This window comes from Sapajus apella, unplaced genomic scaffold, assembly GCF_009761245.1.
Source record: "Sapajus apella isolate SASKATOON/1434 unplaced genomic scaffold, GSC_monkey_1.0 scaffold244, whole genome shotgun sequence".
NCBI classification, from domain to species: Eukaryota; Metazoa; Chordata; class Mammalia; order Primates; family Cebidae; genus Sapajus; species Sapajus apella.
Window position 1 is genome coordinate 203,849 of NW_022437184.1, and position 24,002 is coordinate 227,850.

General features: G+C 44.7%; 1 protein-coding gene across 1 annotated transcript in view; it reads right to left on the reverse strand.

Annotated features, from left to right (window-relative positions):
- LOC116545051 (cytochrome P450 27C1) overlaps positions 1 to 24,002 on the reverse strand; it is a 30,335-nt gene that overhangs the window by 2,482 nt on the left and 3,851 nt on the right. The window contains exons 2-8 of the mRNA XM_032271650.1: positions 14,661 to 14,851; positions 12,835 to 13,034; positions 10,938 to 11,147; positions 9,283 to 9,446; positions 5,424 to 5,590; positions 3,873 to 3,951; positions 3,176 to 3,379 (exon numbers count right to left, since the gene is read on the reverse strand). Of these exons, the coding sequence (XP_032127541.1) occupies positions 3,176 to 3,379; positions 3,873 to 3,951; positions 5,424 to 5,590; positions 9,283 to 9,446; positions 10,938 to 11,147; positions 12,835 to 13,034; positions 14,661 to 14,851 (1,215 nt within the window). The remainder of the gene's footprint in view (positions 1 to 3,175; positions 3,380 to 3,872; positions 3,952 to 5,423; positions 5,591 to 9,282; positions 9,447 to 10,937; positions 11,148 to 12,834; positions 13,035 to 14,660; positions 14,852 to 24,002) is intronic.

Sequence of the window (24,002 nt, forward strand, 5' to 3'; positions counted from 1 at the left end):
TGATTTAAAAAAAAAATCACCTCCTGTCTCTACAGTTGTGTCTCTCTGCTCATTCCTGGTACTGTTCTTTCATTCCCTCTTTTTTTTTTTTTTTTTCTTAACAATTAAAAATAATGGGCTGGGCCAGGCACAGTATCTCACACCAGTAATCCCAGCACTTTGGGAGGCCAAGGCTAGTGAATCATAAGGTCAGGAGTTCGAGACCAGCCTGGCCAACATGATGAAACCTCGTATCTACTAAAGATAAAAAAAATTAGCCAAGCATGGTGGCGGGTGCCTGTAATCCCAGCTACTCGGGAGACTGAGGCAGGAGAATCGGTTGGACCCAGGAGGCAGAGGTTGCAGTGAGCTGAGATTGGGCCACTGCACTCCAGCCTGGGCGACAGGGCAAGACTCCATCTCAAAAAAAAAAAAAAAAAAAGGAAAAAGAAAAAGAATCACGGGCCGGGTGCTGTGGCTCACACCTGTAATCCCAGCATTTTGGGAGGACAAGGCGGGTGGATTACTTGAGGTCAGGAGTTCAAGACCAGCCTGGCCATCATGGTGAAACCCTGACTCTACTAAAAATACAAAAATTATCTGAGCATGGTGATGGGCACCTGTAATCTCAGCTACTCCGGAGGCTGAGGCAGGAGAATTGCATGAACCCAGGAGGCGAAAGTTGCAGTGAGCTGAGATCGTGCCACTGCACTCCAGCCAGGTGACAGAGTGAGACTCCATCTCAAAAACAGATCATGATGCTCCCTTTCTACATTTGCCCAGGTAGAAATGAGGATTTTTTTTTTTTTTGAGGCAGAGTTTCACTCTTGTTGCCCAGGCTAGAGTGCAATGGCGCGATCTCAGCTCCCCACAACCTCTGCCTCTTGGGTTTAAGCAATTCTCCTGCCTCAGCCTCCTGAGTAGCTGTGATTACAGTCTTGTGCCACCACACCTGGCTAAGTTTTTGTATTTTTATTAGATATGGGGTTTCTCCATGTTGGTCAGGCTGGTCTCAAACTGCCAACCTCAGGTGATCTGCCTGCCTCGGCCTCCCAAAATGCTGAGATTACAGGAGTGAGCCACTGCACCCGGCGAAATGAGGACTTTTTAAGCAAAAACTTTTTAGTAGGTATATCTGTATGTTAACAGCAGCAAACAAGATACACGATGAGCTTCAAATCCCATTTCAGCGCTGGCCTCTGGCTAGGGTGTCTCTCCTGGTTCTCCAGGCAGTTGGAGTCCGGGGGCAACAAGCCTCCCTCCCAACTCACAGATGCCCTTTGGGAGGGTGCAGTGGCTGCGAGACGCACAGCAGCATTTTAGGGAGCTGAGACCTTCCGGGAAACACTCCCCATGGCTGACTTAGTGCAGAGGATGAGAACAGCTTCCACTTCTTGGGCACAGACTCTGCACATGGACTGTTTTTACTCTTCACACACCTGTCAGGCAGGGATTTGGCCCCTTCTGTGAATGAGGCGACAGGCTCAGTGGCTGAGAAACCTACCAAGGTCCCAGAGCCAGCAAGTAGCAGATCGGGGGTGAAGCCTGCTTACCCTGAGCTCCCCCCACACACTGAGCTGCCACTCACATGCTCCTGGGCACAGGGGCACCGGTCACATCCCCAGGCAGGTGGGATGGTCACTTGATCCCACCAGCCCCACGCCAGCAGAGCCTCATGGGCCACCTGTAGCTCCAGAGCCAGCCCCGAGCCAGTGGGGGTTCTCCCCACACATCATTCTGTGCCTCCTCCCTGGGCAGTAGACCCTCGCCTTTTCCAGCTCCAGTGTCCACCCAAGCGTGACCATCCAGAATCCCTCTCCTGCTCCGCCCAGCAGCCCAGGCTTCCCTGGTCCCTCATTCTCCCTTCTGCCCAGCTCCGGGCTCCCCATGAGCCTGTAGGAGGCACCTGCCTGACTTGTGGGGAAAGAGTCAAGACACCTGGTTCCCACCATGCACCTGCCACTGTGGGACTTGGCAAGTGGCTGCTGCTTTCTGAGCCTCAGTTTCCTCATCAGTAAAATGGGGAGATGAGGTCACCAGGCACCCCCCACATCCTCCCAATGCTCAGGCAACGATGGCGCTCCCAAACGTCAGGCCAAGGTTTACCGTTGCTAAGACTGTCTTCTCCGACTTGCAGGAGAGACTAACGGGCGGAATTTTCTCCGTCATCAGTTTTTCTTTTATAAAATTTCCTTCAGGTATTATTTAGTTCCTGCTGCAGCTGGAAGCCAGACACGGGGCAAATCCAGAGTTATGTACTTTAACGTGAAGGTGTTCTCTAACAACACCTGGGGCTTGCGGATGTTTTACATCCTAAGGAGCTTGAGAACCACCGCTCATGTAAATTGTGGGCTCAGTTAAACAAAGGAGACCGGCAAGAGGATCGCTACGTCTTACCTGGGAGACCTGCTGTTGAGGGTGCCTGAGACGCCAGCTCCTAACTGCAAACATGGCCACCAGAGGTGGGGGTGAGGTCCCCAAACCCCACAGGGCCTCGCTTAGACCTCCAGGGTTTCTCAGAGTGTAGCCCACGCACCCAGCCATTGGCATCAGCAGCAGCAGTGGACACCCCACCCTGACACAGCAAACTGGTGACTGCACGCAGGGCTAGGAGTCTGCCTTGTAAGGTGCCCCCTGCTGGCTTTATGCCACCTAGCATTTGAAGACTACTCATTTGACCCCCGCTCCCCTCTCTCCTAACTCACAGTGTGATGGCAGGAGACCTGGGCTCTGAGACCCTGGCAATCCCAGTGACACACACCCCTTCCAAATCTTCAGGCTGTGGCCTGTCCTCTATCCACACGATCCCAAGGAGGAGTGAAGCAAGGCAGGTGGCCATGGGGTTGAAGGTGGCTACCATGGTTGGGGGGCGGGGTGGGCATGGGAGATGGGGAGGCATTTTCAAGGGATTTCATGCAGAGCTCTTGCTTCTGGACAGGGTCTAACTCTGTCGCCCAGGCTGGAGTGCTGGCGTGAGATCACAGCACACTGCAGCTTAAAACTCCTGGGTTCAAGTGAGCCTCCCGCCTCAGCCTCCTGAGTAGCTGGGACCACAGTTGTGAGCCACCATGCCTGACAGCTCTTGCTCTTAAGTTTCCAAAATCGTGTTTTCTTTTTAACCTGGAAGTCTTTATCCAGGTGAGCCCAGTAGAAAGAGGTCAAGCCCAAAGGCCAATATTTGGCCTCCACACCCTACCTGGATCACGACGAGGTGAATCTCCAGTTCCGCAATTCTCCGCCCGATGCAGCTGCGAACCCCGTGACCGAAGGGGATGGACCCAAAATTGTCAACCCTGTCCAAGTCTCCTTTCCGCAGCCAGCGCTCGGGACGGAACTCCTTGGCCCGAGGGAAGTTCTCATCCTGGTATGATGTGGCATAGTGGCAAAGGGCCAGCTGGGTCTGAGGAAATCGGGGATGACAGAAAGGGTTAAGGAGAGGAATCACTTGATAGCAGGGCAGGGCCCAGAGCCGCAGCCAGACAGTCCCCCAGGGTGCTCCTTCCCACCTGGGGGCCGCCTGGGTCCACACACACCCAGGATGGCAGCAGCTGCCTGCCTTCCCGCTCCACACTGCACCCCACATGTCACTGCAGCCACTGAGAAGGCCATTCAAGCCCTTCAGAGACTCCCAGCAGTGACCAGCCTCTTCCACACGGACTGGGGAGGACGCCAGGGAGCACGGGCTGCCTTGCTAGCGAGCAGTTTCCAGAGCAGTGAGATCACACAGTTCCCCTCCTTTCTCCCAGCACCCCCTCTTCTTCTTAAAATACATGCAAAAGAAAAGGAAACCTATTGACTTCTGCTGAGGGACAAAGACTTTCTGAAGGTAGAGCAGGTGCCAATTCAACCCCGACCCGCAAAGCCTGGTCCCACCCCCATGGCCCCAAACTCACGCCTTTGGGAATCAGATATCCGCCAATAACCAGGTCTTCCTGGGTGACCCGGCCATTCCCTGGCAGCACTGGAAACAGCCTGGAAAGGAGCCAGTGGGGACAGGAATGATATGGTGACTTTCACAATATTTTACTGAACATTCAGAACCCTGGATATATTGCCGTTTCCAATAAAAATTCTTAAAAAGTAACACATGGTACAGTTTCAACTGAAACATTTTGCAAGGACCTTCGAGGCTTCTTTGCTGGCTTGCTTTGCCAGTGAGTATTCTGAGGAATGTGGAAAAGATTCCCAAAGCAAAATATGTGCAAAATACAAAGCCAAGCCTTTAATATGACATTGTGTTCCTAGCAGGGAAAATTCCAAGTTTCTAATATTTTCTGTGACCACAGGACCACTTTATCAAGGAATAGTTCATAGGATTTAAGGTCCCATGAAATGCATTTGGAGAAAAGATACTTCAGCCATCAGATTATCTCAGAAAATCCTGAATAAAACTTTAATTGACAAATACCCATAAACATTACAGCCGGCTCTTTTTTTTTTTTTTTTTTTTTTTTGAGATTAAATGGCATGTTATATAGGTTGAGGGTCATTATCAAATCGGCTTTGAAAGAATTCTTTAGTACATACTGCAGAAAACAGCCTTTGTTCTTCGTCACAGCATTTCTTCACAGAGGATGCTGTTTTGGGGAAGGGGTGTCATCTGTCCCCTAATCCCATCTCCCATCCAAAGCACCCCCTCAACCCAGGACAACCCACATCCCTCTGGCTTTTCTGTTTGTCAGGAAAGCCCATCTGGGATAAATGAGCCTCACTGGGTGGGTCTCAACCCAGATGAGGACATTCACACAAGTACCATGAGGTTTGTACCGAGGTCTGAAAATCAACCCAACAACCCAAACTATTTTCCTGACAAATCAATCTTGTTTCATGTTATCTTCAGAGGAACAAAATCAAAGGGCATTGACCCAGGATCATGTTGGGAAACCCCTGATGAGCCTATTGGCTAAAGCAGGGACAATATTCAATGATTGCTCCAAAGATTCTTTTTTTTTTTTTTTGAGATGGAGTCTCACTCTGTTGCCCAGGCTGGGGTGCACTGGTGCGATCTCGGCTCACTGCAGCCTCCGCCACCTGAGTTCAAGTGATTCTCCTGCCTCAGCCTCCCAAGTAGCTGGGACTACAGGTGCCCAGCACCACACTGAGCTAATTTTTGTATTTTTAGTACAGACAGGGTTCCACCATGTTGGCCAGGCTGGTCTTGAACTCCTGACTTCAGGTGATCGGCCTCAGCATCCCAAAATGCTGAGATTACAGGCGTGAGCCACCACACCCAGCCCAAAGATCTTTACAGAGAACAAGGATTATAATACCTCATAAAACAGAATGGTCTTTCTGCTTTTCCGACAAAAGCAGAGAAAAAGTAATAGTCAGGAACATCCACGTCCTAAACAGTCAGCCGTGAAGGGCAGTTGGAGGACTTGTTATGATAGAAACCAGAGACCTAAGGGACACGGTTTGTCGACAGCATCTGGCCAGGCTTTTACCTCAGGGTTTCCTTAAGGAGAGCTCTGACCAGCGGGACCTTGGGGACATCAGCTGCAGTTGGAACATGCCTTTCCCCCAAATTCCTGACGATCTCCTGGTACACTGTCTGCTGCACTTCTGGGTGCCTTGCCAGGAGATACACTGTCCAGGATAAGGTGAAGGACGTCTAATGAGAGAAAGCGGCAGACAGAGGCAGGCAATGAGTAACACCAGGGACTGACAACAGACGCAGTGGCAGGTATGTTGTCCCCTGGGAATACACAGCTGCAAAGTCAAACTCATCCAGTTCCATACAGCACTTAAGGTCTTACTGAAACGAAAGACTCTTTCCTTAATTCATGGCAGAAAATAATAATAACGAACATATTTGGAAAGTGATGTCAACTCTGTGATTCACGTGGTCCTGTCATGAAGAGCCACAGGAAAAATGATCCCGGAAGATTTTTTAATCACTGAAGAGCAGTATGTCAGGGATGCCACAGAGCCTGGAGGATCTGCTGGGACTTTGTGCGACCTTTTTTGCAGGGCTTACTCAGCTTACTCAGCATGTGCCAGAAAGGGCCTCCTGGCATCCCCAGGCCCAGGACATTGGGCCTGGCCCACTCTGGCTGCTCTGATCTAGAGATTGGAGTACACAGAAGATCACTAGTTAGCCATCATGCCCGGCCTTCATCCAAGAAGGTCCACACAGAGTAAGTCAATAGCTCATCGGTGCAATGCACTGTCATTTTTTATGCCTTTTCTCAAACCTTTCTACTTATTGAAAAGAATTATTTTATTCTCATAGATCCCAAGATTTTCACTAGAATCAATACTATCATCTATGGGACTGTACTTCACTCTCTTGTAAACAAGGAAATGCCACAGTATAAAGGCCTTTTTCTTTCACAAAAAAAAAAAAAAAAAAAACTGACTTAAACAGGCAATATTGATATCATTTTCTTGTAAAAGATACTACCTGTTTTAGAGGTCAGGCCTCCTGTATACATAATAGAATGTGTAAGCTCTTATAAATAATAAAAGATTACTTAGATGCTTCCTATCAAGGGAATAGAAAATTTCTATTAAGATCAGATTTTTATGGAAAGATGTGGTATATCCATACAATGGAATACTACTCAGTAATAAAAAAGAATCAATTGCTGTTGTATGCCTCCACATGGATGAATCCGAGTCATTCTTCTGCATGCAGGAAGCCAGATGTAAAAGATAGCATACTGTGTGATTCCATTCTCCTCAATGTTTAGAACAACGTAGCAGTGGTTTCATAAATGATTGCATCTGTCGACAATCTGTATGGCATTATTCAGCTTAAATAGATGCAGCTGACTGTGCACAAATTATGCTACAATAACATCGATTTTTAAAAATCAGTATGAAGTTGTAAGAATTTGTCCCCTGGCTTTCATTGTAGGATGCTAAAGGGAACAGCTTCCTCCTGAATGCCACTTCATTGTGATGTTCTCAGTTACCACCAGGGGGCAGGAGGCACAAGCTCAGCGACCAGGCCATTCATTCATTCCTTCACCTTTCAAGTGGTGTCTTAATTTGAGCAAACCCACGCCATCACATACGCATAGTTAATTAGAATCTTAATTGATTGTACCATTTGTTTTGCATTTAATTCAAATATTTTTGTTTTACTGTTGCACAAGATCCAAAAGAGTAAGGAGTTTATGCTCTGTGTTTTGTTTTGGTTTTTGCTTTTACATGCTTAAGTGACATTACAATAAAAATAAAGCCCTGAGATTTTTTTGTCTTTTTAAGATGGAGGTCTGTGCGGGATGTGGCTTATTCAAGGTCGGGAAGCACCCGAGCAAAGGAAAAGCTTTGCGATGATGAGCCTGGTTGTTTGGTTTTCCCACCTGTTAACGAAGTCAATGACTCCTACCTCAGAGGGAAATGGGGGGCAGGCAGGGTGTGCATAGAATGCTTTGGAAACAGCAAAGCATCACACAATCTAAATTCTCACTTTCCACCACATCACCAGAAGCACCCCAGCCCACAGCTTCCTCAGTTTCTGGCCAGAAATTTCATTATCTTCCACCTACTGAAAGCATCAGCCTAGCTTTTCCCTGTTTCGCCACTTCCTTTTAGCAAATTTTGCAACCGCTCTGCACCTGTACCTACATGGAGATCATTTTCACACTTATCCTATTAATTGTATCATATTACTCGTGTTTTTGAAAGGAACTTGTCTCCCTATCCCCCTGGACCATGCCACCCCAGCCAACCAAGAAACCCAGGTTAACTACTGAGTGTGTTCCCTCCATGCCCTGCTCTGTGTTCACACAGTCATGGACACATGTGCACATGCACATAGCCTGAGGGAGGACGGTGCCTCTGCGTCTTATTCACAGTACACGGTATACACCCTGGTCTGCCTCTTCCTTTCTCATAGGATAGCCTGTGGGTTACCCCCAGGTTAATGGGCAGTGCTCTGTCTCATTCTGACATGAACACTCCCTGGTCATGGTATATCATTGATCTGCCACACTACTGGGCTCCATTCACAGGGAATTTGTTGATGCACGCACGCATGCGCGCGCACACACACACACACACACACTCACACACACACACACACACACACACATACTCAACCAAACTGCTTACTTTCTTTACACTCTCTTTAGCAGGCAGTTCAATTGTTGCTTCAGAGCCTTTTTTTATTTCCAAATTTAAATGAAATATAATTATTGTGGAGAACTTTACATTTTTTTCCCTGAGCTATTATTTTCTTTTCATAGGAGTCTTTTTCTTGATAGGGAAAAAAACCTTAATTAGCATAAATCCTGGATGGACTTGCACTATAAATAGGCAATTCAGATTGTAGTCTTAATCAAAAAATAAATTTCTGTCAATGGAATAAAAAAAATTATAGAACAAATTAGGGGTTGAATGAAATGACTTCTTGGCTTTATAAAATGAATTCCATGGCCCAGAATATTTTAAATGAGAAATAATAAGGTTTTTAACTTTAAACGTTTATTATGACTTTGTGTGTGTGATAATGGAATTGTGGTTATGCTTTTCACAGAAATCATTATGCACCTGACCTTTAATATACAATCATGCATCGTATAATGATGTTTTGGTCAATGACGGACCAAATATACAATGGTGGTCCCATAGGATTGTAATACCACACTTGTACCGTAGCTCGTCAACGTCTGAGTATGTTTGGATACACACATCCTTAGCACTGTGTTTCAGGGGCCTGAAGTGGCCTACAAGCAGTAGGCTGCACCACGCAGCTTAGCTGTATGGTAGGCTACCATCTAGGCGTGTGCAAATACACTCTTAGATGTTTGCGCAATGACAGGGCCACCCAACAATGCATTTCTCAGAACAAATCTGCGTCATTAAGTGACACATGACTGCATATGCAGAGTTTTCTCCTCCTAGAGCCCCTCAGCCGTGCAGTAGGCCCAGTACAAACATGAACAGTACGCTAAACAAATCTGCCTTAAAAGTAGACAACGGCTGGGCACAGTGGCTCACGCCTGTAATCCCAGCACTTTGGGAGGTCAAGGCGGGTGAATCACCTGAGGCCAGGAGTTCAAGACCAGCCTGGCCAACATGGTGAAACCCCGTCTCTACTAAAAATACAAAAAATTAGCTGGGTGTAGTGGCAGGCGCCTGTAATCCCAGCCACTCTGGAGGCTGGGGCAGGAGAATCTCTTGAACCTGAGAGGTGGAGGTTGCAGTGAGCCGAGATTGTGCCATTGCACTCCAGCCTAGGCAATAGAGCAAAACTCTGTCACACACACACAAAAAAGGTAGAAAACATCGATGAGATGATGAAGAAGGGGTTATCGTGCGTTGCTTGTTGAGACCCAGGACCCCCAGACTCACCGTGTCGACGCCGGCCAGCAGCATCTCGGTCACATTGGCGTATATCTCCTGTAGCGTCAGCGCCTGGCTAAGGAAGAGGTATGTGAGAAGTCCCCCGCTCACCCTCTGGCCTCGGTCCATTTGGTACTGTATGTCCCTCAACTTGTTGTCAACATGAATTTGGCCTGTTTGAAAGGAGTTTGGGTTGAGAATCATCTTTTCGGTCTCTGTCCTCCCAGGAACTTAACTAAACCAGTAGCAAGGAAACCTAATTTATCTAATGTCAGCCTGGGAGCTTCACTCATGCACTTGCTTATGTAAATGAATGAAAAGTTAAAAGACAAGCTAAACATACCTTCCTTTTTAAAAACAAGCTGTAAGATATTTGCAGATGTTTGCTTTACTAATCCGATAGCCAAAGAAATTATTTATATAATATGAGTAACAAAAATGCAAACGCTTTTTTTTCTAGCACACTTCCAGAAGAAAAAATGAGTGGAGGGGAAAATGCCAGGCATTCTTATCTGTTTGTTACCATTTAGTACAGACTTCAGGACTCATGTACTCAAATAAATGTTGATTTTCTTTTTCTGTGGCCCAGGCTGGAATGCAGTGGCACCATCTCGGCTCACTGCAACCTCTTCCTCCCGGGTTCAAGCAATTCTCCTGCCTCAGCCTTCCGAGGAGCTGGGATTACAGTCATGCACCACCATGCCAAGCTACTTTACGTACTTTTAGTAGAGACGCGGTTTTGCCATGTTGTTCAAGCTGGTCTTGAACTCCTGACGTCAGGTGATCTGCCCACCTCGGCTTCCCAAAGTGCTGGGATTACAAGTGTGAGCCACCGTACCTGGCCTAAATGTTGATCTTGAAAAGACACCATGAAACACTTTTTCAGTGTTAGCATTGCTCTAGAGCATTGTTCTAAGCATTCTGAAAATCACTTCTTTCTTTTTGGAAATGCTTTTATAGTAAAATTTTTAGTCATGTAAGAAAATGAATCTCTCTGTAATCTCACCTTGGATTTGAACAGAAATTGTAATGTTCAAATGAATGTTCATGGGCCTGAAACTCTACATTTTAAACACTGACCCATTTATTTGGACTAAAGACATCATCTCACATTTACTTGTGTGTGTCCCTGCTAGCATGCTTGTTAAAATAAAACTTGTTTTAAAATGAAAAATTGATCATGTTTCTTGTAGTCACAACCCACATGCTTTTTGCTTCTTTAAAAAACAAATCCATGGCTGGGTGCAGTGGCTCACACTTGTAATCCCAGAATTTGGGGAGGTCAAGGTGGGCGATTACCTGAGGTCAGGAGTTCGAGACCAGCCTGGCCAACATGGTGAAACCCCGACTCTACTAAAAATACAAAAAAATTAGCCGGGGGTGATGGTGGGTACCTGTAATCCCAGCTACTCGGGAGGCTGAAGCATGATAATCGCTTGAACCTAGGAGGCAGAGGTTGCAGTAAGTTGAGATCACACCACTGCACTCCAGCCTGGGTGACAGAGTGAGACTCCATCTCAAAAAAAAAAAAAAAATCCAAAGTTATAGGTCCAAAAACCAACACATGACTACATGTAAGCCTCCTCTGCTGTGGATGAGAGTTAGAAACATGACATGGCAGGTCAGCCTGCTTCTGCAAATGGTGGTCTCAATTCTTCTCTTACTGAATTTGAAGAGTCCATCCCAGGATCTGCAGAATTCCCGCCAGGGCTTTGGGATGAAGGGACGAAGCCATCTGGGGATGGCGCCTGCGTACATGGAGGTTTTGAACATGCTAAACATGAGCTCCAGAGCCTCGATGTATTCCACAGTGAGCTGTGGGACGTTGTTTTCCAGGCAGCCCAAACGACTCTCATAAAGAATGGTGGCCACTCCTAGACGGGAAAGAGAATTTGAAAACCCTCTTCTAGATTATTACCAAAGCAGCAGGCAACATCGGGCCATAAACGCAACTTTCAAATGTGGTCTAGGTGCCTTTCATGAATGTGGCATCATCACTCAGGATTTCTCTGCGTCCTGAGCTGCAGGGTGCTCTGAGGATTTCTCTGCATCCTGAGCTGCTGGCATTTAGGGCTGACGGACGGTGCTATTGCTGCTTCATCTAAGGAGCCCCACAGCCCTGGGAGACACAGATGAAGAAGCCCACTCTCCGGAGGAGATGCGAAGGCTCCGAGAATTTAAGTAGTTTGGCCAAGGCTGCAGAGGACCCTGGGAGAGGATTGGAGCAGAGGTCTGAAAGGATGAGCCTTTAGGGAGGGGACATCGTTTAGCCTCTCACTGCTCTCCCCTGACACCCTCCTTTCAGGAAGGAGGTGGCAAACCCCACAGGACCTCTTCCTGCCCCACCTGTCCACTGGGGATCGCCTTCCAGCCACTTGCCCAGCCCGAGGAACTGAAAAGTGGCTCCTTCTGGCCAAAATGGGAAGCCCAGACCCAGAGAGCTAAAGGCGCAGCAGAAGTGGCCTGGATCCGGGTTGGGCAGAGGTGCACACTGTGTTTACCATTCCTTCCCGGATGATTTTGTTACTATGTTTAGAGAACATGAATATTGGAACTCTGCCAAGTTACTTTGAGTGAAACTTGAAGGTAAACTTTTTCTTAAAAAAAAGATGAGAAAGCTGACAGAAGGTCCTCCAAGATGCATCTTTTTTTTTTTTTTTTTTTTTTACACAAACTTCACCCTTTTAGACCTGGGTGTTTTTTTTTTTTTTTTTTTTTTGAGATATGAGTTTTACTCTTGTTGTTGCAATGGTGCAGTCTCAGCTCACAGCAACCTCTGCCTCTTGGGCTCAAGAGATTCTCCTGTCTCAGCCTCCCAAGTAGCTGCCACCATGGCCTGGCTAATTTTTGAATTTTTAGTAGAGACAGGGTTTCATCATGGTGGCCAGGCTGGTCTCGAACTCCTGAACTCAGGTGATCTGCCCGCCTCGGCATCCCAAAGTGCTAGGATTACAGGTGTAAGCCACAGCGCCTGGACCCAAGATGCATTCTTAAGAGAAAGCACAGGGCAGAATAGTGTGTGTGGTGTGCTGCCATTTATTGTTTAAAAATAAAAAGAATATTCCCATGCATTTTTCTGTATGTGCATAAAACATCTCTTGACACATACATGAGAGACTACTGATCTTCGCTGCATTCAGGAAAGAAGGAGACCTTCACTGAACCTTTTGGTATTGCTGTTTGAACAGGAATGTATCACCCATCCAACATGACTAAAAGCTAGAGCAAGTTTGAAGTAAATGCCCTCTAAAATTTGCTCCTTTCCAAAAAGTGTCGTAGTGAGGAACATGGATTCTCAAGTTTAAAAGACCTGAATTTGAAACTGACTCTAAGAAGAGGGATGGGGGCGTGCCGTTGGGAAGTTATTCCTTAAGTCTCAGTTTCCTCACCGGTCAACGGTGGTTCACACCAGCGTCACGCTAGCACCGTGGGAGTGATGTGCATGTATGTCCCAGACTTAGCACAGTGCCTGGGACCCAGGGGATGCTCCATGATGACATCTGCTGGCTGGTTTGAGGCAAGCGTCCATTCCTCCCTCCTTCCCGCCTGACTCCGCCTCACCTTCCATTGAATATTTGAAGAAAAGGTCATTGACATTGGTCACGGTTTCTCCATCTTCTGCCTGGCTCCTGAGGAGGTAGATTCTTTTAATTAAGTCATTAATAACTTGGTTGACTTCTCCAGAATAAATGGCCACATCTTTTGGTTTCAGAATTCTCTGTCTCAGTACGCTTCTCATCTTGAGCCACTGTTCACCCTCCCTAGGAGAATAAAGTGAGTTTCAAATCATCTTACTCACGCTAACATTCTGGGAAAGAATTCAAGGAACCCCTGAGAAAAATTTTCAGCCATAAAGAATGCACAAGATCTGCCAGTCAAAGTGGAATTAAGACAGGAAAGATTTTTTGCTGGGGAGAGAGGAATTATAATTGCAGCCCTGGAGCCTGTTAGAGCTTGGTACACTCTTGCCTTTGAAGCAAACTTTAAGGAAAAAAACTACCAGTAGTAATCATCTTCAGCAAAAGTGATATGACTTCCTTTGAAAATTCTTGAAGTAATATTGTAATAAAGAAATGAGATTGCTGATTAGCAAAAGAGAAAAAAGTGCATATGTATGGATATATAAATGCAGTAAGTATTGGTATGAGAAAAGAAATAGTGACTGCAGCCAGGGTGTGGGGCCTTGGAGCTCCTGGCTGCTCTCGGAGAGCGCCCAGGTAGCAGGCCGAGCACACTCCTCCCCACTGAGGACAGGGCGCTGAGAGAACCCCTTGGAGGTCTGAAGAGTGTTCTGCAGTTTCTCAGAGGGTCATGGTGGGACTGAGCCTCAACTGCCAAGCGTCACCCACACCTCCACACCCCTGGGTGGCTTCCCTCCCATCCCTGCCCCGCTTCCCACCTGCAGAGAGGCCACTTGCTCTCAAAGCTTCACCTCCAGATCAGCTTTGGGGGACTGAAGCTAAGCCAGCACGTGTCTGGGTCTGGGCACTGCCCTTCCCTTTGCTATCCACTGTGCTGAAGTCACCAGAACCGCCTCACTCCATCTCAGCCCAAGAGGGCCTCCGGGCACCCACCCAGGCTTCTTAGCCTGCAGCTGAGGGGGTAGGCAGCAGAGAAATTCTGCCTCAGCCTTCGGGCCCTCTATGCCTGAACATCCAGGAGGTACTGTTTAATTATTTCCCTCAGGACGGAAATTAAGGGACCCTGGTGACATCTGGTCGTGATTCTTATTTTACCTTACTTGAGAAATTGGTGGCTGTATTTCTCCCCAATTCATGTATAAGGACATAGATATAAAAAGAGCTGCTAACCGAAGCCCCGCCCCATGGAAACCGGACCAGGGCATCTGCAGGCGCCCTGGGCCTCCCTGCCTGGCCACGGGCCACGATCTCTTTCTTGGAAGGCACAGAGGTGTTGGTGATGCTGGTTCAAAATGAATAATCACAGCCGGCTATGAGACAGGAAAATCGCCGCGTGGCGACTACGGCTGGAGGTTCTTAGCCCCTCCTCAAAGGGATTTTCCTGAAATAGTGACCACCTCCTTCCCCTGCGCACAGGCAAGGGTGCCGTGAGCTTTGACTGCCTCGTTTGTCACTGAATGGACACCCAAAGCCACAAAGCACTGCTTCAGAAGCGCTCTGCCCGCCACCAGGCCAGTGTCACCCCACCTGTCTCCCGACCCACAACTCGGCACAAAGGAGGAGACAGCCCAGCAGGGCCGCGCGGCCCCCGTGTCCGCGAGATCACGCAGGGAGGCTGTCTGACATCATTCCACCGGGGTTTCTGTGCTTTTTTAAGAGCGGCTTTTGGGAACCCAGCTTTGGAGGAGGGGGCCTCTCCCTGAGCTCCCCGTCCAGCCCCTGGCTCAGCCGGCCCCCCATACTCACGCCGAGATGAGCCCGGCGGCTCTCCCCCGCAAGTCTCGGTACTCCCGCCAGGACTCCATGTTGGCTCTCTGGGGCGCGGCGCCCTCCGCCCGGAGCACCTGAGCCACCATGTCGCGGTCTGCAATAGATACTACAAACTGAGGACCAAAGTGAGACTTGAAGATTTTTCCATATTCCCGTGTGTGCTTCTGCTGCAATACCATGGAGAAATCAAAAAAGGAAAAAATACATAGATATGATATACCTTTAACGTAAACATCCCTGTGTGCTAGAGGAGCAGAAAGTTGGGGCAGAGGGAAGTGCTAATACAGATCTGAGTCAGAGCAGTAACTTACATACTGCTGAAATAAACATGTTTTCACATAACCATCTCTTTTGTGTGTGTTTGTTTGTTTGTTTTTGTTTTTTGAGACAAGGTCTTGCTCTGTTGCCCAGGCTGGAGTGCAGTGGCATGAACATAGCTCACTGCAGCCTCCAACTCCTGGGCCCAGGCCATCCTCCCACCTCAGCCTCCCAAGTAGCTACGACTGCGGGTACACACCTCCACGCCCAGCTAATTTTTTATTTTTTGTAGAGACAGGGATTTTTCAATGTTGCCAGGCTGGTCTCGAACTCTTGGCCTCAAGTGATCCTCCTGCTTCAGCTTCCCAAAGTGCTGGGATGACAGGCATGATCATGGAAGTTTTCTTATTCTTTAGGGATTTCTTAAAACTACCTTAGCTGTGTGAAGCAGCAAGAGAGAAATGTCATTATAAGAGACAAATGTGCAGAGCAAACAGAGCGCTGTCTGCCGACCCCTTCCCATGGGCCCAATAGCTCTGCCTAAGCAGTGCCCAGCCTACTCTGCAGAGCAAGCCCTCTGTGTACAATCTGTAACGAACCTCTAAAACTGACTTCCAGGAAGAAAATGAAGGAAAAGGCATTTGGATTGGGAAGGGAGAAGTCAGGTTATCTCTGTTGGCAGATGACATGATCTCCCATATAGAAATCCTAAGGAACCCACTTAAAAACTATTAGAGATAATAAACAAGTTCAATAGGACGCAAAATCAATATACAGAAATCAATTGTATTTCTATACACTAATGGTGAACAATCCAAAACGAAATTTGAAAAACAATTGAATTTACAATAGCATTTAAAAAATAAAATACTTGGCCGGCTGCAGTGGCTTATGCCTGCCTGTAAGCCTAGCACTTTTGAGAGGCTTAGGTGGGTGGATGGCTTGAGCCCAGGAATTTGAGATCAGGTATGGCAACATGGCAAAATTCCGTCTCTTAAAAAAAAAATGCATGGCTAGATGTGGTGGCTCATGCCTGTACTCCCAGTGCTTTGGGAGGCCAAGGTGGGCAGATCACCTGAGGTCAGGAGTTTGAGACACGCCTGGCCACGATGGTGAGATCCTATCTCTAATAGAAATACAAAAATTAGCCAGACGTGGTGGTGTGCACCTGTATTCCCAGCTACTCAGGAAGCTGAGGCAGGAGAATGACTTGAACCCAGGAGGCAGAGGTTGCAATGAGCTGAGACTGCACCACTGCACTCCAGCCTGGGTGACAAGAGTGAAACTCTGTCTCTAAATAAATAAATAAATACACACACACACACACACACACACACACACACACACACACACACATTTTAATTAGCTACTGCAGAGTAGCTAACATATATATATATATATATATATATATATATATATATATTTTTAGCTACTCCAGAGGCTGAGGTGAAAGGATCATGTGAGCTCAGGAGGCAGAGGTTGCAGCGAGCAATGATTGTATCATTGCACCCGGGCCTGAGTGACAGGGCAAGACCCTGTCTCAAAAAAAATATAAAAGATAAAATACCTAGAAATAAATGTAACAGGAGAAGTGTAAAATTTATACTCTGAAAACTACACAACATTGTTTAAAGAAATCTAAGAAGTCTGAAATAAATGGCAAGGCATCCCATGTTCATGGCTTGGAAGACTTAATATTGTTGAGTTAGAAATACATCCCAAAGTGATATATAGATTCAGCACAATCTCTGTCAGAATTCCAGTGGGCTTCTTTGTAAATATTGATAAACTGATCCCAAAATTCATATGAAAATGCAAGAGACCCAGAATAGCCTAAACAATCTTGAGAAAGAACAAAGCTAGTGAACCCCATTTTCTTGTTTTAAGACTTAGTACAGGGGGAGGGGCCAAGGTAGCAAACTAGAAGCAGTGGCGCTCAGAGGCTCCCATTGAAAAAAACATAATAAGCATGTGAGTCCTTCACTGGCAACCAGGGAATCCGGGTTCTCTCATCAAAATTGACTAGAAGGCTGGTGTAAGCCACGGAGAGAAGGAAGAACAGTGTGGTGTGGAGGCCCACCTGAGAGCCGCGTGGGGAAGAGGAATCCCCTGCCCCCAGCCAAGGGAGGTGGTGAGTGAGCCCGCTACCCAGCCGGGGAAACTGCTTTTTCCACAGAACTGAGCCACCCACAGATCGGAAAATCCCACTCTCAAACCCGTCCCACCAGAGCCAACCATCCCAACCCTCCCTGGTACACACCAGTTCTTACAGCCTCTCAGCTGGAATCTGCTTAAGCCTACTGAACTCCCGATGGGAATGGTGACCAGCACCAGTGGCAGCTGGTAGTTCTAAGGAATCTGGGCAACCCAAACTAGTGGGTTTTCCCACAGCAAAACTCACCCTCTCCACCAAGGGACAAAGTGCTTCGTTAAATGGGTCCTGCTCCCTGTGCCACCCAACTGGGTGAGACCCTCCAAAAGGGGTTGTAAGACACCCTGTATAGAAGCAATCCTACTGGCATCAGGCTGGCGCCACTTGAGGTCAGAGGTCCCAGAAGAAGGAGCAGGCACCCATCTTTGCTGCTCTCCAGCCTCCTTGAGTGACATCTCCATGCACAGGAGCAAATCAGATAATCAAATAAATAGGGCCTGAAGTGAACCCCCAGCAAACCGCAGCAGCCCTACAGAAGAGGGACCTGACTATTGAAAGAAAAACAAACAAGCAGAAAGTGACAACAACAGCATCAATAACAACAACAAAAAGGCCCCCACAAAAACCCCATCCAAGGGTCAGCAGCCTCAAAGACCACAACTAGACAAACTCACAAAGATGAGAAAGAATCAGTGAAAAAATGCTGAAAACCCAAAAGGCCAGAGTGCCTCTTCTCCTCTAAATAATCACAATGTCTCTCTATCAAGAGCACAGAACTGGACAGAGGATCAAATGGACGATTGACAGAAGTACGCTTCAGAAGATGGACAATTAAAAACTACAATGACCTAAAGGAGCGTGTTCTAACACAGTGCAAAGAAGCTAAGAACTTTTATAAAAGGTTAGAGGAATTGCTCACTAGAATAACCAGTTTAGAGAGGAACATAAATGACCTGATGGAGCTGAAGAACACAGCATGAGAACTTTGTGAAGCATACACGAATATCAACAGCCAAATCAACCAAGTGGAAGAAAGGACATCAGAGTTTGAAGACCACTTTACTGAAATAAGACATGCAGACAAGAATAAGGAAAACAGAATGCAAACGAATTAACAAAGCCTCCAAGAAATATGGGACTTCCTAAAAAGACCAAACCTACAATTGATTGGAGAACCAGAATAAGAAAGGGAAAATGGGAACAAGCTGGAAAACACACTTCAGGGTATGATCCAGGAGAACTTCTTCAATCTGGCAAGACAGGCCAACATGCAAATTCAGGAAATACAGAGAACACCATTAAGATATTCCACAAGAAGATCAGCCCCAAGGCACATAATCATCAGATTCTCCAAGGTCAAAATGAAGGAAAAAATGTTAAGAGCAGCCAGAGAGAAATGCCAGGTCACCTACAAAGGGAAGCCCATCAGACTAACAGCAGACCTCTCAGCAGAAAGTCTATAAGCCAGAAGAGATTAGGGGCCAATATTCAACATTATTAAAGAAAATAATTTTCAACCCAGAATTTCATATCCAGCTAAACTAAGCTTCATAAGTGAAGGAGAAATAAAATCCTTTCCAGACAAGCAAATGCTGAGGGATTTTGTTCCCACCAGGTCTCCCATGCAAGAGTTCCTAAAATAAGCACCAAATATGGAAAGGAAAAACCAGTACCAGCCACTGCAAAAACATACCAAAATATAAAGACCAATGACAGTACAAAGAAACTGCATCAACTAATGTGCAAAATGAGCAAATAGCATCATGATGAAAGGATCAAATTCACACATAATACTAACCTTAAATGTAAATGGGCTAAATGCCCCAATTAAAAGACACAGACTGGCAAATTGGATAAGAAGTCAAGACCCATTAGTGCACTGTATTCAGGAGACCCATCTTACATGCAAAGACACGCTGAAAATAAAGTGATGGAAGAAAATTTACGAAGCAAGTGGAAATCAAAAAAAAAAAAAAAAGAAGAAGCAGGAGTTGCAATCCTAGTCTCTGACAAAACAAACTTTAGACCAACAAAGATTAAAAAAAAAAAAGGGCATTACATAATGGTGAAAGGAACAATTCAACAAGAAGAACTATTCTGAATATATATGCACCCAATACAGAAGCACCTAGATTCATAAAACAGGTTCTTAGAGACCTACAAAGAGACTTAGACTTCACACAATAATAGTGGGAGATTTTAACACTCCACTGTCAATATTATTAGACAGATCAACAACACAGAAAATTCACAAGGATATTCAGGACTTGAACTCAGCTCTGGATCAAGTGGACCTAGTAGACGTCTACAGAACTCTTTACCCCAAATCAACAGAATATACATTCTTCTCAGTGCCACATGGTGCTTATCTAAAATTGACCACGTAATTGGAAGTAAAACACTCCTCAGCAAATGTGAAAGAAAGAAATCAAAACAGTCTCTCTGACCACAGTGCAATCAAATTAGATATCAGGATTAAGAAACTCAATCAAAAGCACACAATTTAATGGAAATTGAACAACCACAACCTGCTCCTGAGTGACTCCTGAGTAAATAATGAAATTAAGGCAGAAATCAAGAATTTATTTGAAACCAATGAGAACAAAGAGACAATGTACCAGAATCTCTGAGACACAGCTAAAGCAGTGTTAAGATGGAAATTTATAACACTACATGCCCATATCAGAAAGCCATAAAGACCTCAAATTGACACCCCAACATCACAATTAAAAGAGCTAGGGAGGCAAGAGCAAACTAATCCAAAAGCTAGCAGAAGACAAGAAATAACTAAGATCAGAGAAGAACTGAAGGAGATAGAACATGAAAAACCGTCCAAAAAAAATCAATGAATCCAAGAACTAGCTTTTAAAATAGATAGACTGCTGGCAAGACTAGTAAAGAAGAAGAGACAGAAGAATCAAATAGACACGATAAAAAATGATAAAGGGGATATCACCACTGACTCCATGGAAATACAAACTACCATCAGAGAATACTACAAACCCCTCTATTCAAATAAACTAGAAAATCTAGAAGAAATGTATAAATTCCTGGATGCATATATCCTACCAACACTAAACCAGGAAGAAGTTGAATCCCTGAATAAACCAATAACAAGCTCTGAACTTGTTAGTCTACCAACCAAAAAAAGCCCAGGACCAGATGGATTCACAGCTAAACTCTACCAGAAATACAAAGAGGAGCTGCTACCATTTCTTCTGAAACTATTCCAAACAACTGAAAAGGAAGGACTCTTCCCTAACTTGTTTTATGAAGTCAGAATTATCCTGCTACCAAAACCAGAAGAGACACAACAAGAAAACTTCAGGCCAATATCAGTGATGAACATCGATGCAAAAGTCCTTAATAAAATACTGGCAAACTGAATCCAGCAGCACATCAAAAAGCTTATCCATCACAATCAAGTCAGCTTCAGATCTGGGATGCAAGGCTGGTTCACTATACACAAATCAATAAACATAATCCATCACAAAAACAGAACCAAAGACAAAAACTACATGATTATCTCAATAGACGTAGAAAAGGCCTTTGATAAAATTCAACATCCCTTCATGTTAATAACTCAATAAACTAGGTATTCATGGAACATATGTCAAAATGTTAAGAACTACTTATGACAAACCCACAGCCAATATCATATTGAAAGGACAAAAGCTGGAAGCTTTGGAAGCTTTTTGGAAGTTTTCTTTTGAAAACTGGTACAAGACAAGGATGCCTTCTCTCACCACTCCTATTCAACATAGTATTGGAAGTTCTGGCCAGGGCAGTCAGGCAAGAGAAAGAAATAAAGGTATTCAAATAGGAAGAGAGGAAGTCAAGTTATCTCTGTTTGCAGATGACATAATTTTATATTTAGAAAACCCCATCATCTCAGCCCAAAAACTTCTTGAACTAATAAGCAACTTCAGCAAAGTCTCAGGATACAAAAATCAATGTGCAAAAATCACAAGCATCCCTTACACAAGCAATAGGCAAGCAGAGAGCCAAATCATGAACTCCCACTCACAATCACTACAAAGAGAATAAAATATCCAGTAATATAGCTAACAAAGGATGCAAAGGATCTTATCAAGGAGAACTACAAACCACTGCTCAGGAAATAATAGAGGACACAAACAAATGGAAAAACATTCCATCCTCATGGATAGGAAGAATCAATATTGTGAAAACGGCCATACTGCCCAAAGTAATTTATAGATTCAATGCTGTTCCCATCAAATTACCACTGACATTCTTCACAGAACTAGAAAAATAACTACTTTAAATTTCATATAGAATTAACAGCCCATATAGCCAAGACAATCCTAACCAAAAAGAACAAAGCTGGAGGCACCATGCTACCTGACTTCAAACTATACTACCAGGATACAATAACCAAAACAGCATGGTACTGTCACCAAAACAGACATATAGACCAATGGAGCAGAGCAGAGACCTCAGAAATAACACTACACATCTACAACTATATTCTCCTTGACAAAGCTGACAAAAACAAGCAATGGGGAGGGATCTTCTATTCGGTATATGATGCTGGGAAAACTGGCTAAACACTGAACCTGGACCCCATCCTGACACCTTATATAAAAATTAACTCAAGATTGGATTTAAAACTTAAACATAAAACTCAAAACCATAAATGCCCTAGAAGAAAACCTAGGCAATTCCATTCAGAACATAGGCATGGGCAAAGAGTCCATGACAAAGACACCAAAAGCAATTGCAAAGAAAGTCGAAATTGACAAATGGGATCTATTTAAAGAGCTTCTGCACAGCAAAAGAAACTATCATCAGAGTGAACAGGCAACCTACAGAATGGGAGAAAACTTTTGCAATCTACCCATCTGACAAAGGTCTAATATCTAGAATTTAAAGGAATTTGAACAAATTTACATGAAAAAAAACAAGCCCATCAAAAAGTGGGCAAATGATATGAACAGACACTTCTCAAAAGAAGACATTTACGTAGCCAACAAACATATGAAAAAAAGCTCAACATCATCATAGAAATGCAAAGCAAAACCACAATGAGATACCATCTCACACCAGTCAGAATGGTGATTATTAAAAAGTCAAGAAACAGTATATGCCGGCAAGGCTATGGAGAAACCAAAACGCTTTTATACTGTTGGTGGGAATGTAAACTAGTTCAATATTGTGGAAGACAGTAAGGCGATTCCTCAAGGATCTAGAACCAGAAATACCATTTGACCCAGCAATCCCATTACTGGTATATACCCAAAGGAATATAAATCATTCTACTATAAAGACACATGCACACATATTTTTACTGCAGCACTATTTACCATAGCAAGGACATGGAATCAACCCAAATGCCCATCAATGATAGACTGGATAATGAAAATGTGGTACATATACACCATATAATAATAACAAATAATAACAAATGAGATCATAAAAAGGAATAAGATCATGTTCCTTACAGAGATATAGATGAAGCCGGAAGCCATCATCCTCAGTAAACTAACACAGGAAAAGAAAACCAAACACCATATGTTCTCACTCATAAGTGGAAGACGCATATTGAGAACACATGGACACAGAGAGAGAAATAATACACACCAGGGCCTGTTGTGGGGCTGAAGGGAGGGAACTTAGAGGGCAGGTCAATAGGTGCAGCAAACCACCATGGCGCATGTATACCTACGTATGAAACCTGCACGTCCTGCACATGGGTCCCATTGTTGTTGTTTTTTTTTTTTAAGAAGAAATATTAAAAAAAAAAAAGACAGTACAAACCTGCATGTTCGGCACATGAAACCCTTTTTTTTTTTTTTTTTTTAGTAGAAATAAAAGAAAAAAAGACTTAGTACAAAGCTACAAAGCTACAGTAACTAGGACAGTGCAGTACTGGCATAATCACTGGCAGATAATTAAGACCCAGACATCTATGGTCAACTGATTTCCATCAAGAGTGCCAAGATCATTCAATAGGAAAAGGATTTGTTTAACAGTCTCTTAAACAAATGGCACAGGGACAACTGGATAGCCACAAGCAAAGAATCAATTTATACCTTTTTCTCATGCCATGTAAAAAAATTATCTCAAAATGGATCAAATATCTAAATATACATGCTAAAACTATAAACTCTTAGAAGAAAACATAAGGGTAAATCTTCATGACCTTGGGTTTAGCATAAGGTTTTAAGATATGATCCCAAAAGTGTAAGTAAGAAAAGAAAAATCAATAATCAGAATTCACCAAAATTTAAAACTTATTCTTCAAAGAGCATTATTAAGAAAGTTAAAACAGGGCCAGGCATAGTGGCTCATGCATGTAATCCTAGCACTCTGGGAGGCCAAGGTGGGTGGATTGCTTGAGTCCAGCCTGGACAACATAGCAAGATCGTGTCTCATTAAAAAAATAAAATTAAAAAAAAAAGAAAGTGAAAATAACCCTTAGGATGGAGAAAATATTTGCAAACCGCATATCTGATAAGGGACTTGTACCTAGAATATATAAAAACACATCAGTAGTGAAAGGAAGGAAGGAAGGGAGGGAAGGAGGGATGAAAGGGAGGGAAGATGGGAGGGAAGGAAGGAAGGGAGGGAGGGAGGGAGGGAGGGAGGGAGGGAAGAACCCAATTAAAAACTGGGCAAAGGATTTCAATGGACATTTCTTTAAACAAGATATACAAATGGTAAATAAGCACATGAAAATATGCTCAACATCATTAGTCATCAGGTAAATGCAAATCAAACATATGAGATAGCATTTCACACCCACTAGAATGGCCGTAATCAGAAGGACAAATGTTGACAGGGCCATAGAAAAATCAGAACCCTCTTATGCTGCTGGTGATGATGTAAAATGGTACAGACACTCTGGAAAACAGTCTGGCAGTTCTTCAAAAAGTTAAATATAGAAT